Source organism: Ovis aries, chromosome 2 (assembly GCF_016772045.2).
Source record: "Ovis aries strain OAR_USU_Benz2616 breed Rambouillet chromosome 2, ARS-UI_Ramb_v3.0, whole genome shotgun sequence".
Lineage (NCBI taxonomy): Eukaryota > Metazoa > Chordata > Mammalia > Artiodactyla > Bovidae > Ovis > Ovis aries.
In genome coordinates, this window is record NC_056055.1 from 146,903,944 (window position 1) to 146,923,568 (window position 19,625).

The 19,625-nt window shown below is 37.9% G+C and overlaps 1 protein-coding gene across 2 annotated transcripts in view; it reads left to right on the forward strand.

Moving 5' to 3' along the window:
* Positions 1 to 327: 327 nt before the first annotated feature.
* Positions 328 to 19,625, forward strand: part of KCNH7 (potassium voltage-gated channel subfamily H member 7) — a 539,652-nt gene continuing 520,354 nt past the window's right edge. For both annotated transcript variants that reach the window (XM_060411139.1, XM_060411140.1), the window contains exons 1-2: positions 328 to 646; positions 2,289 to 2,519. In XM_060411139.1, coding sequence (XP_060267122.1) covers positions 571 to 646; positions 2,289 to 2,519 — 307 coding nt within the window. In that variant the 5' untranslated portion in view covers positions 328 to 570. The remainder of the gene's footprint in view (positions 647 to 2,288; positions 2,520 to 19,625) is intronic.

Here is a 19,625-nt window from a genome sequence, read left to right on the forward strand (position 1 = left end):
TCAACCATCACCCGCCCCCCCCAACCCCCAGCCTCCTTTTCTTTCTCCCCTTCCTGCAAAAGCTGCACAAGTCTCTCATCCCAACCCCCGTCTTCCTCTACCTCCCACTCCCCCCAACTCCCCGCCCCAGCTATCCTTACAGCTCTGGGCAACCGCCAGGTTAAGCCCATTTGCGCTGGGAAATTGACGCTGTTTGGGAGAAGAGAAACAGATCGATTGCCCTTGTGACTCCCCGCCCCCCTCCCCATCCCCACCCCCTCCGCTCCCTCCTTCCTTCCCTCCTCCGCCACCTCCCCTCACCCCGCCTCCTTCCCTCTCCCCACCCCCAAACCCTCTCACCCGCGGCAGTCCGGTGCGAGGTCCCCTCCAGAAGGTGAGGGGAATGGATTGCACTCCGGTAGGGAAAGCGGGTGTCTAGAAGTGGTGCTAATGGGAAGAGATTTCTGGTTTCAAAAGAGGATGCTCTGCCACAAAGAGCGGCTCGCGCGCTGGCCTGGGCTCTAGCCGAGGAGAGATCCCGGGAGAACTCCAGAGCTCGCGGGGAGCGCTCCTCGGAAGACCGGGGTCAACATGCCTGTTCGCAGGGGGCACGTGGCACCACAAAACACATTTTTGGGGACCATCATACGGAAATTTGAAGGGCAAAGTAAGTTCGTTTGTTCTCTTCTCTCTCCCTCGCTTTTCGCTTTGATAGTGCACTTGGCGTCTGCCGCTTCCAAGCTGAGGAGACTCGGGGCTCCGTCAAGTTCAGAGACTGTGAAACGGAGCCAGGAGGTTCAAATGGCAGCGCAAGTGTTCTCCCCGTGATATTAATTTTGATTTACATTTTAGATTACGGTCTCCATTATAGGAGGCAATTTGATCCTCCTCTCCCACTGCTCCATTATCTGCCTTGCTACTTAATGTCCTACTCTTCTACTATCTTAAAGGGAACGTACTAGTGTAATGGGTTTATATTTCGTGGCTGTTTTATTGTAGACTTTTTGAAAGTCAGGAGCAGGGCACTATTGGAACGAGAGAATGTAAATGGTAGCAGCGATGTAAATGTCTATGCAAGCTGTATTTTACTTCGGTTAAATTGCAAGGCTGTGGTGTGACAGGGATGCTTGCTTGCTGCTAGTTTATAGGAGCTAAACTTTGCATTGAATCAATGCAAATCCCAAGCAGGAGAATTTGGGGAAAGCAGTGTCTGATCCATGTTGATTCCCAAGGCAAACAGTTCATTATTTTAAGAATATTTGTGTCCCTTTATTACCCCCTTAAATTTCCACTGAAAATTTAAAAATTAAACTGTAATAAGTAAATCCCACAAAGACTGAATGCAGAGAAATTTAGTATTCTCGTGTGTACTAATTATAGGGAATAAATTATTGCTATATAAAAATATTGATTTTAGATCCTACACTAGTTAATTTATATCTGACGTTTCCTTTAAACTCCATTAACACACATTTAATTTTGCACATTGTGCAGTTATTTTGGTGCTGCATTTGGTGGCGGGAGGATATAGTACCTTGTGTTCAAAAGAAACTTGTATATCTTGCTTCATATTTTATTTGGGAATAGTAAATATAATCTATGATCAATATTAAGAAGCTCTTTGTATTAAAGTCCCTACTACTACACAAAACTGTGAGGTCACCCAAAGTAAAAGTGAAAAGGTAGTTACCATGATATTTACTGTGTGTGTGTAAATATTTTTGTCTTCTGGGTAATATATATTATGAAAAGGTGAACTTTTGCATTATTGAGCTGCTAATTAATGGGAAACAGTTTCATTGCTAGTAGTTTCAGGATTTGTTATTTTTAACATGATGTGTGTCATATGCCTTAGAGAGCTAGAGAAAAGCCAAACCCAGGAATAATAACTACTTTAAGAAAGTTGTACTCTGCGGGCCAAGGTTGAAGTGAGGAACCTGACAGCTATAGGATGCTTCAGTGTTTGGGCTTTGAAAATATTTACCTTACAATTAAATGGCATTCTGGAAATATCAGTGTGCCAGCTGCTTGTCTGACTGCTCATTAGGACCAAAGAGAGTTATAGGGCTTGAGAACTAAACTATTTCGGAAATGATACTCTTCAAATTTGAAGAAAAGCTTGTTAGTACTTTTTGTTAAAACTACTCAGGGGACCATTCATTTTAGTTTTAGGGTGTCTCTGTCCAGGCAGTTAGTGATTTGGGAAGTACCTGCATTTCAGATTTCCTGTTATGAAACAAACTGTTTCACTGTTTATAAGAATCTTGAGGAAGCTTTGTAAATGATACCATACTCTCTTCTTATTACAGATAAAAAATTTATCATTGCAAATGCCAGAGTGCAGAACTGTGCCATCATCTACTGCAACGATGGGTTCTGTGAGATGACTGGTTTCTCCAGGCCAGATGTCATGCAAAAGCCGTGCACCTGTGACTTTCTCCATGGGCCCGAGACCAAGAGGCATGATGTTGCTCAAATTGCCCAGGCGTTGCTGGGGTCAGAGGAGAGGAAAGTGGAGGTCACCTACTACCACAAAAATGGTAAAGTTGATCTGTTTAGGATTCCTTGTGTTTTATTCCATTGATGAAATTTTAACAGTTGATTACTGAAAGTTCACAGGCAGGGAAACCCCAAAGAGTCAGTTGAAGATACATGATTTGTTTATAGTGTTGCAGAAATCAAGGAATGTGGAGACTCTCCTCAGTGGATAGTAGGTACAATTTCTTTTTTGAATGAGTATTCTGTACTCTTCAAAAGTGCAGTGATTTAATGTCACTGAAGATAAAATGCCATAAATCAATCTCACTGTTTCCTAAGGGATAAAGGCTAGTAATTTACTGGTTGTGTTGATATGCATTTGGTTGGAGAGAAATACAGAGTTTTATTTCAACTAGGGACTTACAGGCAAAGCAAAGTCTTACAGAAAAATGCCTATCTGATTTTAAAACTGTTATAGTTACAGATATTTCTTGGCTCTTCAGCTTTATTTGATAGGCAACACCTTTTTTTTTTGATGCTTTTTATGCAAGATTAATGATGACATAGGAACTTATAAAACTGGTCTAGTAAACCTATGTATATTCAAATAACAGTCTATTCATGTGTTCAAGATTTATTCTAAAATAAGAAATGGAGAAAAGGAACTATGATATGTAGAATTATTGGTATTCATTTTTACAGCTGCAGCAAAACTGGCACCTGAAACTTAAGGTCATACCTCCACTTCAAGGGCACTTCTCCTTTTAGGATTGCTTTGGGAGCCTAAGTACATTACACCTCTAATAGTTCTCCAAGAAGTACACATTTAGTGGGCATGCATTCTTTAAATATATTATATATATATATGAACTTATGTGTATAAATATTCAGATATACCCATTTGAAGTATATACTTTCTCATGTATGCACTTAATGATATCTGACAATTTGAAACTTAAAGGCAAATAGATTAAAAATGAATGGTATAAGATTTGTTGATATTGCATTATCATTTTTTAAATTCTATTGTTAGAAATCAGTGAGGCAGAGGGTTATCTAATCAAATATTTAGGTAACTCTTAAAGTTTATAAATGAGTGATGTGTTATAATGACTCATCATTTGGTAAGATGCATTCTAACAGGGAAAAGGTTTAGCTCTTCCTCCTATTTTCTTATAATTAAATATTTCATGATAGAAACATACAATTATTAAACTACTAGATTATCCTTAACATCAGTTTGAATGGGTATGAGTAACAAAGTATGACTGGAACAGGTCTGTATAACTTTGGATTAATCTGGAATGAAACCAGTTATATCATTATCAATCAAATAGAGTCTTTTAAAGTTCTCATTTCTCCACCACTTTTTAATCAGGAGGGTTGGCATGCTAGAAATAGCCCAGTTGCCCTGTTGTCTTGAAAGCATTTCTTGGACGAAAGCTCTCACTACCCAAATGCAGCTCATCTTCTTTGTGTGTGTATGTGATGCCAACAGTTTGGACTTTTGGAATAATTTGAATGTCTTGATATTTTGCCCTTATGAATATCTTTCATGATGTCCCCACTGTCTGTATTGTGGTTACTGTACAGTGTATTGGTCATAATATTTTCTGGTACAGTTCAGAATTTTTTCAGCTTATAGAATTTAAGTATATAATTAATATGGACTATATAGTTCACTTAGATAACTATAATTTTCAAATTATATTTTCAGATAGAAAAGGTGTTACTTATTAAGCTGTAAGTAAATGGTAATGTTTTGCAGCCTAGTTTATTTTGTACAATGTGACTGTGTAAAATGGTCTCAAAACAATTTTTAAAAACATTTTAATGTGGAATCACAAACATGGATATTAAAATGTCTACAGTGAAGATGCTGGTACATTGACTAAGGCAAATCTTTCTATCAGTGATTGCTTGGTTATAATGAATTAAAATCTTGTTTTAGACAAGGAGTCTTTATTTGGAAGCTTGTTTAGACATATAAATATCAACTTTTGTTGATAATTTTGATTCTGTTGGCTTCATTTTCACATGTGACTCAGTCTACAAGGACTTGAGTATCTTTAGAATCAATGACAAATGCTGCCTATTTTCCCTTTTTTTTTTTTTTTTTTTGATTTGGGGAACGTGAGGTGATGGGCCAAGCTTTTTTTTTTTCCCCCAAAGAAAAATATTAATTTGAATGACCTTTGTAAATTGAGAAGACACAGACAGACTTAATTTCTCTGAATGTAATCAACTTGTGTTTTTGCTACTAATACAACTGCCTTGAATAGAATCTTCTGAGTGTATTGGTTTTATTCACATGGCAACTAAAAAATCAGTTAGAGCTTGTGAAGTTCAAATGATTTGAAAGTCTCGTCTCTTAGAGACCTGCCATCCAGCTCTACATTTATAAAAGCAGGGAAGGACAAGCACTAACGTTTTCATTGGTTTGTTTCCAAAAGTTTCCCTAAATCTTTATTATTGAGGTCATTTACTTGTGACAGGTTCTTGGTTTCTTAAGTGTACATGGCAAATGCCTCCTTTACTGATTCTTTGTTTAGCACTTCACTGGGATATGAATTGTGATGCAGTGTGCACAATGAGCAAATTGAACAAAAAGTTGAGATACGCTGTTTTCCACTTTTTCCATTCACTCACATTGGAGTAGCAAATATTTGAGCATAGCCTTATTTCTGAAAGATTGTTTCCCACAGCGGCCCAGAGGCTCATAAGTAGTTTAAACTTTTGATCTGCGTGATGAGTTCACGTTGATTAAGTGTATGTGAGCCACATGGTCACCATTGTGAAGCAGTGCTTCCTACCATACTCCTTCCAGCGATTTTTTTTTTTTTTAACCAGGTACAACTGGGCTTGCTGTTTACTAGAATATCAGTTTTTATAAACCTGGTTATTTGCAGTAGGAATATTTGACAGCCCTTCCTTTGAGGATTCTATTTTACAGCGTAAGTCATTATTGCATAAATCATTCTTGGCAGCTGTGAAATATTGCTTGAGGTGATAAAGCTGTAAATCTTTTGACATAAAACTCTAATTATACAAAACTATAATTATGCTGAAGCTTATATAAGGACAAGCATGTATTTTAATAGCATAATATGTGCATTTTAAAAATACCTTTTTAGCAAAAGTGATTGAGAAATAGCAAACACTTCAATTATTAACCCACTCATAGTTTGGAGATGATGTTAGTGGTAAGGTAACAGAAGAACAATTTAGTTGGTCATACTTTAAGTTATTGCTCATCTGGTTTGGAGTGTGTCATGGAACAGAGCTGGCTAGTTTAAGTGCTAAACCATTTCCATCAGATCTACATATGTAATTTTTACCTTAAATTATCAAGCCACTCTAAACATTTGGAAAGATCAAATTTCTCCAAAAGAAGTAAAGGTCTTACCTCGGGAGAAAAACAGGACTTAAAATGCATTATTTTTAGAGATTAGAGCATTTCTGTATTTTTGCCACTATACTTTCAGACATAGTGCAAAGCCAGTTTTTTTTTTTTGTTGTTGTTGTTGTTAGCAAATCAGAAATGCCCCTTTCTTTGTATTGCTTCTAAAGGACTAAATGATGAGAAAGGGCTGAGGGAAGTCTTTTCCTGATGTACATGGGGACCAGATACAGACAGGGCGCTAGTCATGTTGTGAAAAGTGTGAAAGTTGCTCAGTCATGTCTGACTTTTTGTGACCCTATGGACTGTACCCCGCCAGGCTCCTCTACCCCTGAAATTCTCCAAGCAAGAATACTGTAGTGGGTAGCCATTTCCTTCTTCAGGGGATCTTCCTGACCCAGGGATCAAACTCCCATCTCCTGCGCTGCAGGCAAATTCTTTACTGTCTGAGCCACCAGGGAAGCCCAGTCATATCAAGTTCCAGAGGTATCATTTGATTCAAATCAACTCAAGAAGGTTTTGGTTTGGTAACACTGAATCTACCATCTCTAAGAATTCTTTGAAAAGACCTTATGGAAAATGCTGTGTTGTTAGGAGTAAAACTGAAGACGCACACTGAGTGCCACCTCTCTCCAGGCACCTGAGAAATAGTAGGAGGAGATGCGAAGGATTATCCAACCTTATCTCTACTTTCAGGATGTTTTTATCATAGGGTGACTAAAGTTCATTTCTATCTTCGAAATCCCAAGATGTTTTCTTGAAATTATTTTTAAAGAAAAAATACTACATAGACTACAAAATGAAGAAGCTTTTATATTAATGAAGAAAAGAACTTAGGGTTAATTACCATTCTTTCTTTATTCCTCAAAGCTAAAATAAACTTGTATATTTCCTCTTATTTTTATTTGTGCATGATACAGACTTATTAAAGAAGCAATGAAGTTTAGTTAAAATTTTAATATCTCAAAATAAATTTTATAATAGCTTTATAAAGTTATATTGCATGCCAATATTCAGATCTCTTAATTCCTGAATTGTGTAGTAGAGATAAAGATGGTAGTTTTGAGAGAAAAATTGAAGCATATTTTGTGTGTGTGTAATTCAGGCAACAAGAAAGTTTGCCAGGGAGCATCTTGCCTAGAATTTGTTTTGGTGTTCATTTAAATTTTCAGTTTGTACATTTTTCTGTTCTGTCCAATAGTATTTAGTAACAAGAGTAACATAAACTACATTTTCTTTTACATATCTAAATTTCATTGGGCTTGCCTAGTGGCCCAGATGGTAAAGAATCTGCCTGCAATGCAGAAGACCCAGGTTTAATCCCTGGCTTGGGAAGATCCCCTGGAGAAGGGAATGGCTACCCAGTCCAGTATTCTTGCTTAGGGAATTCTATAGATAGCTAAAGTCCCTGGGGTTGCAAAGAGTATATTTCATAGACTCTAGTAGAAGGAGACTCTAGTAGAAGGAGGAGTAGAAGGAGAAGGCGATGGCCCCCCACTCTAGTACTCTTGCCTGGAAAATCCCATGGACCGAGGAGCCTGGTAGGCTGCAGTCCATGGGGTCGCTAAGAGTCGGACACGACTGAGCGACTTCACTTTCACTTTTCACTTTCATGCATTGAGGAAGGAAATGGCAACCCGCTCCAGTGTTCTTGCCTGGAGAATCCCAGGGACAGGGGAGCCTGGTGGGCTACCATCTATGGGGTCACACAGAGTCGGACACGACTGAAGTGGCTTAGCAGTAGTTATTTTCTAGAGTTTAGATTTGATCAGTTGTATTTGTTGATAAAATAAGATTTCTCAACACTCCTCCTCATAGTCTGAAAACTTTACTTCATTTTCCAAGTGAAAACAAAATATCCTAAAAATTTGGGTGTGCACTGTTCACCTCTAAGCAGGTTTGGTGCTGGAAAGAAGCTGAATTGTCTGCCAGCCTGAGAAATAACTGCTCAGTTACTTTTTCACCCAAGGGGCTTGAGAACAGGGTCAGTTTAGGGCTGTAGGCATATGCTAGATTTAGTGGAAGGAACTAATTTCTCTGGCTTCTATTGGCTTCCAGTGTTGTTTTCATTTTTATTTTTTGGCTATAAATAGTCACTAAATCAATTACTAGCAGTCAGTGGCAGAGAGAGTCCTAGAATAATTGATTCATAGGAAAGTAGCGGTTTGGAGTATGAGATGTTAAGACATCAGCATTCATTTGGCCATCTAATCTAGAAACCTCAGGGTCATTTTCTGTTGTTCCTCTCTCTCTTCTCCCTAAACCAACTGTTCACTAATTCCTTCCACTATTTACGTTTGTAACATTTCCTAATGGCAACCCTACATTCCCATCAGTGCCAAGTGCCCGGTTGAAGCCCTCTTCATCCTTCTGGAGGAGAACAGACTTTTCCCTCCCTTTGAAATTCACTCTCCACTATACCAGCAGAGAGCTATTTCTGAAATAAACAGTGATAATTATCAGAGTCAGGCATCCCTGTAAATGAATTTCATATACTAAATAATGAATACAACAATCCTGTAAGATACATGCTCTTATTATCCTTAGGAGAACCCTACACCCCATAGAGATGAACTTAGCAAGTCACACTTAAGTGATGATGCCCAAGCTTTTAAAAACTTTCTCATATTTTCTGCTCAATGTACTCAGGTCATACTTTGGCTTTAAAAGCTATCTTATCTCCTTAAAACTCTCACAAATAAAGTTCTGGACTCTTTAATACTTGGTGCCTTCAGAGTTTAACTCACTTGGGTTTTTAAGTAGAGTGTGTTTAGAGAACTAGGTGGATTCCCAGTTCTGACAGTTTCTAGGTAAACTCAATCAAGATTACCTTCTTGGTGCCTCAATATTCTTTTCTGTTGTATATTTGAAAATAACATCTACTTTGTTAGGCTGATTGATTGTTTTATACAGAACAAAGTACATGGCATTATTCCTAGTATGATTTCTTGCCCATAAACTGTGCTTGATAAGTATCAATTAATTGAATCTTGGCAACTTTGTTTTTCTTATAAATCTTATGTTCCCATAATACTTCACTGCTCAAGAGTTTCTCAAAGAAGCCATGCCCTTTTATGTCACCACAGCTTTGTTCACCCTTCAGAAGTCTTCCTTTATCTATAATAAACAAAGTCCCAATGATTAGATTGTCTTTCCCTCAGCTTCTCACCCTGAAGAAACCATTATCATCTTTCCAAAGGCAGATCAAAACAAGTCTTCTGATGCCTCCACTGTTTATTCCTGAACCACTGCAACTCTCCCTTCCCTTGGTTCTCAACTCCAGTGTAGCACCCGGAGTGTACTACGTGTCGTTATATGTTGTTGTTAATTTTGAGCTCATTCAAAGAAAATGGCAAGCCTTATTAATTTCTAAGTTCAGAATGTATGGAAAACTGTCTGGCATGAACTGTGTGCTCAATTAGCATTCACACAAAGAATGAAGAGAGGATTAGAAATGCAACCATAAAATTGGGGAAACAAGAAACAGATCAACATCAGGATAGGTTGTGAAAAGTGTAATTAAAGGGAAAGTGTGATGTTTTGATTTTTCTTATCTTCTTAAGAATACTTCTAAAGTGTTAAGAACAATTTCCAACATCGTTATATTAATGGACCTGTTTCTTTGCTTAATAAGGTATTAAATAACCTTCATAGTCTGTAGCTATGCTGATAGCTAGAAAAATATTTAGTAAAAATGATAAGCTATTGATCGGGAATTCTCAATAATTAGTAGTAATAATCAATAGTTACCCATGTCACTCACTCACCAGTAAATCAAAATGATGCTTACTGGTGTCTCCAATTATATCCGTATAGCAGCCAAAGTTCTTTTCTAACTTGAATTCATTGCTGTGTTTCACATAGTTCCCACAGGAACTTACAAGTTAGACAGTACTGGCATTTTATACCTAGTAGAACATCTCATTCCTCACTGTTTCCTTGAGAATTCTTAATTGACAGTGAAGCTTGATTTCAGGGTCAGTCAATAATGCGTGTTAAATCTAAAATTATAAAATTAGCTTATAAAAATATAAGTAATACTTCTTCGTTGTGACTATCAAATGAACGCGTTCTCTCTACTCTGCTGTCTACATTTAGCAAAATTATAGAACCACCAAGAAGCAATAGAATCAGGCAGCAGTAAGACATGAATCACCATAGAGAAGAAATTTGTCCTATTACTGAACAATTAGGAAGGTCAAATTGCCACTTGTCACAAATGGGTTACAAGAAAACCGAGTACCAGCCTTCTATTGCCATGACTATTTCGTATCGTCCTCTTGCTTCTATAATTTATGTAAAATATCTAATTGAAAAAAACCAAGGCACTCTTTCTGTGAACACAGAGGCAGCCCCTGTGCCCTTTAGTCTGTTAAATGGACATGGGTGTGTACAAGCTCTCCTGTGTGTGGTTTCAACTGTTGGGTGGAGTGTCTCACGCTACTTTTCCCTTCTGTTTACTGCTTTACTCCTGTCTGTGGTGGGTCTCCGTTGCTGCATGAGGGCTTTCTCTAGGTGCAAAAGTGAGGGCTCTCTCTGCTTGTGCCCTGTGAGCTTCTCGTTGCATTGGCTTCTCTTGTTACAGAGCATAGACTCCAGGTGCACAGGCTTCAGGAGCTGTAGCACGCAGGCTCAGTAGTTATGATTTGCTGGTTCTAGGGTATCTGGGTTTCAGTACTTGTGACACGTGGACTCAGCAGTTGTGACTTGTGGGCTCCAGAGCACAAGCTCAGTAGTTGTGGCACATGGGCTTAGTTTCCCCATGACATGTGGGATCTTACCCAACCAGGGATCAGACCCCATGTCCCTTGCATTGTTAGGCAGATTCCTGTCCACTGCACCACCAAGGAAGTCCTACTTTTTACTTCTAAAAAAGGTAAAATAGCCTGGACTGGTGCTTGGTGAGCAAGAATTTGGAAGAAGTGAAAGAGGATTGGGGTGCATTTTGGCACTTAGTTGCACTCAGTTTGTAAAATAACTTCAAACTAAACCACACTGGTGAGCCTGGCAAGGCTGCCCAGGCCACTCTGCTTTTGTTTACCTGATTTTTTCCTCCAGGATGAAGAGTCAGAAGACAGCAGGTGAAATCTCACCATTGCTGGTTTTATTGTCTCCTTTTTTTCTTTCTTTCCTGAGAATCATTGGGAGCATTTCTATTGTCATTCATTGTTTTGATAGGACATTAATTCTTATTTGTTGTTTGAAATAATGCTTTTGAGAAACACGTAATAACTGCATGGGTTCAGAACAACTTAAAATGACCTTCTGTCATTAAAAATCTCTTCTCATACTAACCTCTGTGTCCAAAATACCATTTGTGTTTCTTTTCCAAGAAATCTGTATTAATGACTCAAGATGGTGGGCATGATGACAAAAATTAAAGTATAAAATTGATGGTGATTTCATAATCAATTTTTCAAGGATAAAATAAAGAATGAAATCTAGGAAAAAACTAAACAAGGTACTTATACGTTAAAAAAGAAAAGGAACACTATTTGTGTTAGAAAAGATCTCATATTGAAATCAGAGCCCTAAGTGTTTTGAATATATCCTTAGGGTATAATTAAGATCCCATTAATTCAATAAAATCAATAGTAGAGCCAAATAACATTATATGTTGTGTGAATAATTTTTAATCAGGTTCCCACTTATTTCTCTTAGCTAAATTACTTAAAATTTCTTCTGCTTTTGCTAAAAATTTCTGTGTACACCATCCATTTTCTTTAATCATGTTAATCAGTTGATGTTTAGCTGTACATTTATTTTAGGTCTTTTATACACACAGTTGTGCACTCTAGGTTTTAATTCTCCTGGTTGTAGTATATGAACTATAATCCTTCACCCAATATAGATCTTCTCCCAAAGGATTAATTGAGTTCCATTTCTTTGACTGACTATGTGAATTACTTTGTCTAATTTTCATGACAGCTCTGGGAGTAGATATCCCATGTTACAGATTAAAATAAAGTTAAGAGTAGAGAACTGATGCTCATTGGGCAAAGTGGAGTTCAGATTTGAAATCTAGAATTTTCTATGCTTGCAAACTTTGCTGCCTCCAAATATTTTATACTTTAAAACTTTACCACATCCTATGTGTCCAAATTCTAGGTATTAATTATAGATTTTTACTGGTTGTATGAGGTGTGAATCTGATTAATTTTCACCAAAGGGTGAATGAATGAAGCAAACTTCATCCTGGGCAATTTGTATTTTAAATAGGACCGTCATTCAGCATGAATCTTTATCTGGCAGATAATTGGATTTTGGTAGGGTGAGGATAGTTATTGTGTGCTTATAATCTTTGTATTATTATTAACGGTGCTCTTTTTTTTTGCTCTTAAAAGTGTCTCTGCTTTGGACTGTCAACTTAGGTTTGGGGGACATTTGTACTGAAAGACCCCTCGGCTACTATGTGTCGAGTACTTATCCAGAAGGTCCAGAAGGAACTGTGTGTGGTAGTGTGATTCAGGAGCAGAAGCCCTATTATGTTCATATCCTCTCTCCTTCCTACAAGGAAGGTTTTATTTCTTGACAAAATTATGTGATTTAATGAAATTTACCAAAATATTTAAGAGGGGAATCTTAAATGTACTGGCATGCAGAGTCCTTGTTTTATTTAAAACATCTCCAGTTTTTTTCATCTTGGGCCAAACGTCAGACTCAGTTCTGCTACACACCTTACTGTCTTGTGCCTCCCAGCTCCTCCCAAAGGTTGCCATCCCCCCCTTTACATGATCTCTAAATTTCTCAGCCAACCTTGTCTTAACATTTTTTCCCATTGTCTCTACAAGAACACCTATGAAATTACCTTGTAATAATTTATTTCTGTGTCTGTCTCTTCCACTCAGAGTCAAACTGTCTGAAAGGACTTATCAATGCACTTATTTTAAAAAGGGAAAGAAATGGAAGGAGAACAAAAAAATAAATTTAAGGAACCAAGAAATATACTTGTTTGCTGATGAAAATGTCAGATAGCACATTCTAGAGAAGTCTCTCTCATTCAACAACCTGTATCTAGATATGAGAGATGTAAAAATTACCAACATATGTTGTTTATTAGTTGAGTAGCTTAATTTGCTGCCATATAGCTTATATTTTATGAAGCAATTTGTTTTAATACCTGTAGCTCTAAAGGATATGACAACTACTCAGCCTTCTTTGGTTCACCTAGAAGGAGAGAGGTGGTCCGGACAGTCCAGATAAATCCTTAATACCTGCACAGTCAGTTGATTCTGGTGGGGGCAAACACAGGTTAGTAAAAGGGAGAATATGTCTACATATGCTTATAATAATAAATGCAAGTTTATAAGCCATCCTAGCTCTCCATGCATCTTGTTAGTTGAATATACATGATAAAATATTTATAAAAGCTTCAGTTCAGCTCAGTTCAGTCACTCAGTCATGTCTGACTCTTTGCAGACACACGGACTGTAGCACACCAGGCTTCCCTGTCCATCACCAACTCCCGAAGCCTAGTCAAACTCATGTCCATTAAGTCGGTGATGCCATCCAACCATCTCTTCCTCTTTTGTCCCCTTCTCTTCCCGCCTTCAATCTTTCCCAGCATCAGAGTTGTTTTATTATTTTTTTTTTCCCAATGAGTTGGTTCTTCGCATCAGGTGGCCAAAGTATTGGAGTTTCAGCTTCAGCATCAGTCCTTCCAATCAGTCCTGTCAGGACTGATTTCCTTTAGGATTGACTGGTTGGATCTGTTTGCAGTCCAAGGAACTCTCAAGAGTCTTCTCCAGCACCACAGTTCAAAAGCATCAATTCTTCAGTGCTCAGCTTTCTTTATAATTAACTCTAACATCCATACATGACTACTGGAAAAACCATTGCTTTTACTAGACGGACCTTTGTTAACAAAGTCATGTCTCTGCTCTTTAATAAGTTGTCTAGGTTGGTCATAGCTTTTCTTCTAAGGAGCAAAGCGTCTTAATTTCGTGGCTGCAGTCACCATCTGCAGTGATTTTGGAGCCCCCCAAAATAAAATCTCTCCGTTTCTGTTGTTTCTCCATCTATTTGCCATGAAGTGATGGGACCAGATGCCATGATCTTAGTTTTCTGAATGTTGAGCTTTAACCAACTTTTTCACTCTCCTCTTTCACTTTCATCAAGAGGCTCTTTAGTTCTTCGCTTTCTGCCATAAGGGTCATGGTATCTGCGTATCTGAGGTTATTGATATTTCTCTCAGCAATCTTGCAGTTATTCTGATGTCCTTTTCTGCTATCTTTCTTCACACACTGAAAACAGCCTGGTACTTACATGTGTCTCCAAACACATTTAATTCTTTTACCCCAACTCTGAGTCATGGATTGAGATTGTAAGGTCTGTATGGTATCAGCAGACACTCCATCAGTCATATCCTGACACAGGATTTCAGTCGGCAAGGCTTTCATGTCTCTAAATCTCTCAAAGTGGATTAATTCCACTGTCAAAAAAAAAAAAAAAAGAAGAGAAGAGAACAAATAGAATAAAAGACATAATCTCGAACCTCAGAGATAGCCATTGTTGAAATGATGGCATGCGTACAGTCCATAATTTTTCTACATAAATGATGTGCATGCACATGTGCACTTATGTATGTGCACACCCATTTTTTACACGCTCAGAATAGCACTATATATACCAAACTCTATCCTGTTTCCCTCACTGAAAAATTTATCCTGAACAGGTATGTGTCTTAATGATTGTATAATATGTATTACATGGTAAGTCTATAAATTATTTTAATAGTCACAAAATGTTACCTTGAAGGGAGTAACTTATTACCAACAATATCTTATTATTGATCACTAACACTTCCAATTCTTCACAATTACAAAAACATACTAATTTTTCCTTACTGTGTATGTCTAGAAATATAATTGCTGAGTAAAATGATAAGTGTACCTTAAAAACCTTTGGTGCCTGTGTGCGTGCATGCTCAGCCACTTCAGTCGTGTCAGACTCTTTGTGACCCCATGGACTATATGCCCCACTAGGATTCTCTGTCCATGGAATTTTCCAAAACTTTGGTTCCTCTTGTCAAATTATATTCCATTTATTAATGGAATAAATATTTCCTGTGTATAATAAAACTTGGTATTCATTTTCATTTTTGTTGATTCATTAAATAGTATATTACTGTCTGATCACTGAATTTACTCCAAAATCTCTGTGAGACAATGTATAGAAAATATTTAGAGCTGTTGCTGCTGCTGCTAAGTCACTTCAGTCGTGTCTGACTCTGTGCGACTCCATAGATGACAGCCCACCAGGCTCCCCCGTCCCTGGGATTCTCCAGGCAAGAATACTGGAGTGGGTTGCCATTTCTAACAGTGCTCAAAATTGCCAAGCCTATGGAGCAATATGGCCTGGATGAAGTAGGAGCTGGAACCAAGATTGCCAGGAAAAATATCAATAACCTAAGATATACAGATATGACACCACACTTATGACAGAAAGCAAAGAAGAGCTAAAGAGCCTCTTGATGAAAGTGAAAGAAGAGAATGATAAAGTTGACTTAAAACTCAACATTCAGAAAACTAAGATCATGGCATCTGGTTCCATCACTTCATGGCAGATAGATGGGGAAACAATGGAAACAGTGAGAGACTTTATCTTGAGGGGCTCTAAAATCACTGCAGATGGTGACTTGCATCCAGGGAACTGAGAGGTGCTTGCTCCTTAGAAGAAAAGCTATGACCAACCTAGACAGCGTATTAAAAAGCAGAGACTTGACTTTGCCAACAAAGGTCCGTCTAGTCAAAGCTGTGGTTTTTCCAGTAGTCATGTATGGATGTGAGAGTTGGACTATAAAGAATGCTGAGTGCTGAAGAATTGATGCTTTTGAACCGTGGTGTTGGAGAAGAGTCTTGAGAGTCCCCTGGACAGGAAGGAGATCCAACCAGTCCATCCTACAAGAAATCAGTTCTGCATATTCACTGGAAGGACTGATGCTGAAGCTGAAACTCCAACACTTTGGCCACCCGATGCAAAGAACTGACTCATTTGAAAAGACTCTGATGCTGGGAAAGATTGAGGGCAGGTGGAGAAGGGGACGACAGAGGATGAAATGTTGGATGGCATCACCGACTCAGTGGACATGAGTTTGAGCAAGCGCCAGAGTTGGTGATGGACAGGGAAGCCTGGCGTGCTGTGCTGCAGTCCATGGGGTCGCAGAGTTGGGTACGACTGAGGGCCCTGAACTGAGCTAATGGAGCTGTAGGACTGCCCAGTGTAAATGCCCCTTCCTACACCAGGTTCTCTCTCCAAAAACTCCTTTTCACATTCACATTCTCATTTCAGTGATTTTCTGGCAGTTTTCCAAGCCTCAAATTCACAAACTCATCCCGATTATTGACTGTTTAGCAGCATTCCTTGAAGTTTTTTTTTTCTTTCTGTTTACGAGTTTGATTTTAAGTTATTTTCAGTATTGCTTATTGTCTGTGTAAACTGATGAAAGTCTTGATTAGTGAAAAGTTTTTATTCAGTAGTTTGCATATGAATATACAGTCATATATGTAAATACATCTCAAATTTTATAGCTTTGTTTAGATTCAAGTGATAGGCATGAAAAGTAATAAATTCATAATAAACTTCCAGCAAGGATTCCATGTAAGAGAAATGTTGTTCAGTCACTCAGTTGTGTCCAACTCTTTGCGGCCCTATGGGTTACAACAAGCCAGGCTTTCCTGTCCTTCACTATTTCCCAGAGTTTGCTCAAACTCATGTCCATTGAGTCAATGATGCCATTCAACCAAAATGTACTTATAACTATAAATGATATCAATTACTCAAAATTACACAATAATATGTGAGGAAATATACAAGCAACAGAAACTCAACATAGTATTAAATAGACTGCTAACTTTATCCCAGTATAATACTATTGAAATGACTGCAGAGAAAGATCATTCTCTTCCTAGGCTGCCTTACTTAATCAGGACAAGCAGCGCTCGGGTAATCTGATCTTTCTAGCTGTGACTCAATTCTCAGGTTTTCCCTCCAGGTGTTCTTTATAATGAATGTCACTTAACCAAGACTCTGTAGGATTTATGGATTCCCAAATTGCTATTCTCAGAATTTGCTCCCTGAATGAAGGAAGGACTACACAAAAATTCCACTAATGATGCATAGTTTCAACTGTCTTATTCATTGGCGTCTATTTAGTTCTCACTCTAAAATTGCAGGGCTTGTTTCTTTGCACAGTTCATGTTTCTAGAGTTGAGCAGAAGGCGTCCTACTAAAATTTCATACCCCTCAAAGTTCATTATTTTAAATAAGGTCAGAACAATGTGAGTGCAGTGTGAGTTACATAGCATTTGTTTTAAATATTGGCTCCTTTGAGGATGCCAATAACTTAAACGATGAACTTCCCTCTGGAGCATAACTCATTTAAAAGAATTCTGTTAGTACTTTTTGTTGTTAATCTAAATTTTTATGAAAATATGAGGAATGGGGAATGTGTTTTCCAAATCTTTACCAAGTAAGAATTTTACACTACTCTTGAGTTTTTTTCACTAATAGAAAATAAAACTAAATGTTTGAACTACAGCTCAGCTACAGAAATGAAAATTAACCTCAACTGTAAACAAATAGGCAAGAGAAGCTTCCTAAATACTTCATATGTGACATGTGAAACATAATGAGTAACATTTTAAATTTTTTTCAGAAGAGAGTGCTTAGAGATTTTAGCTACAATATCTGAGGTTATAGAATTAAAATATTAAAATATAAAAAATGAGGATGAAACTGACCTTTTAATTATTTTAGGTACATGTTAGAATCCTGAGAAAAAACAAACAAGAAATTCCAGGCATTATCTTTTCATTCTAGAAGAAGTAATCATGCTAATTCTGTTAAAGAGTTCAACAAACATGCACTAAAAAAAGCCAGAAAACTTATTCTAAAGAAATGAATTATAACCAGGCAGGGCCTTCTTGCTACCAACTCCATTGTTCCAGAATTAGAATAACCACCCCTCTTCTCTCCACACACCCATTTTAATCATAACTCAAGTGAAAATCAGATCTTGAAATTTTTTCTTTTTATTGCTTTTAGTTTATTTACGTTTGTGTACTCTGGTATCTTGCTAATGAGTTCAAAGTCTAGGCTTCCGAAATTATCTATAGCAGCGTACTTGTTATTCTGTAACTGGGATGAATTAAGTAGTAGACTGTGGTATGAGCACTTTAATTGATATTAATAACTTTCATTTATTGGGTACTTACCATGTGCCACTAATCTTGTGAAATCTCATTTTTTCCCCAATCCTCAGGACATCTTATGAAGTAGGTATTTGATTATTCCCATTTTATAGATTGAAAAGATGAAGTCAGTAAGTTTTCCCAAGGCTACCCAAGTGAAACATAACAAAGCTGTGATTTAGGTGTAGCTTGTCTTATTTCGGAGCCTCTGCCCTCAGAACTCTACTGCACCACCTCAGGCCCCCTCCTGTCCATGGAAGTTCTCTAAAACACACAGTGCACACAAATTTGACATTAGAGTTAAGTGCCATCTTAATAGAAAAATGTTAATTGTTTCTGGATTTTAGACACTTAAATGTTTTAAATTTTGAGGTTCCTAATTTTCTCTCAAATGCAATTAAATAAACACGTATTTCTGGTGTTTCTGAAATACTTTAAATTCACCTCTGTTTCCCCCATGCCTGAGGTAGTTGCTCAACAAATAATTTCTTTAAATAAATATATAAATGAATTAAATCTGAAGCAAACTCTCTTAACCATTTGATCTGTCTGTTACTTGTTCAATAATGTGTAAGTTGTCTTTTGCCTGTTTGAAAGGGATGATAAAGAACGAGCATACCACTCAGATATTCCTTCAAGAGAAACACTGGCATCTTGAACAGACATTTTCATACCTACATGTTCGTCATAACGGTATTTACAGTAGCCAACAGGTAGACTCAACCTTAGAGTCCATCAAGAGATGAATGAAAAAGCGTGATGTATACCTATAAGCGAATACTGTTCAGCCTGAGAAAAAGAATGAAATTCTGACACATGCTACAATGTGGATGAACCTTAAGGACAGTTTCTTAGTGAAATAATTCAGTTATGTGGTGTCGACTATAGTTACACTCTTAACAATGGAAACTAGAATGTTGATTGCCAGAGTACCGTTCGGTTCAGTTCAGTTCAGTCGCTCAGTTGTGTCCGACTCTTTGCGACCCCATGAACTGCAGCACGCCAGCACTCCCTGTCCATCACCAACTCCTGGAGTTCACTCAGATTCACGTCCATTGAGTCAGTGATGCCATCCAGCCATCTCATCCTCGGTCGTCCCCTTCTCCTCCTGCCCCCAATCCCTCCCAGCATCAAAGTCTTTTCCAATGAGTCAACTCTTCGCATGAGGTGGCCAAAGTACTGGAGTTTCAGCTTTAGCATCATTCCCTCCAAAGAACACCCAGGACTGATCTCCTTCAGAATGGACTGGTTGGATCTCCTTGCAGTCCAAGGGACTCTCAAGAGTCTTCTCTAACACCACAGTTCGAAAGCATCAATTCTTCGGCAGTCTGCCTTCTTCACAGTCCAACTTTCACATCCATACATGACCACTGGAAAAACCATAGCCTTAACTAGATGGACCTTATTCGGCAAAGTAACGTCTCTGCTTTTGAATATGCTACCTAGGTTGGTCATAACTTTCCTTCCAAGGAGTAAGCGTCTTTTAATTTCATCGCTGCAATCACCATCTGCAGTGATTTTGGAGCCCCAAAAAATAAAGTCTGACACTGTTTCCACTGTTTCCCCATCTATTTTCC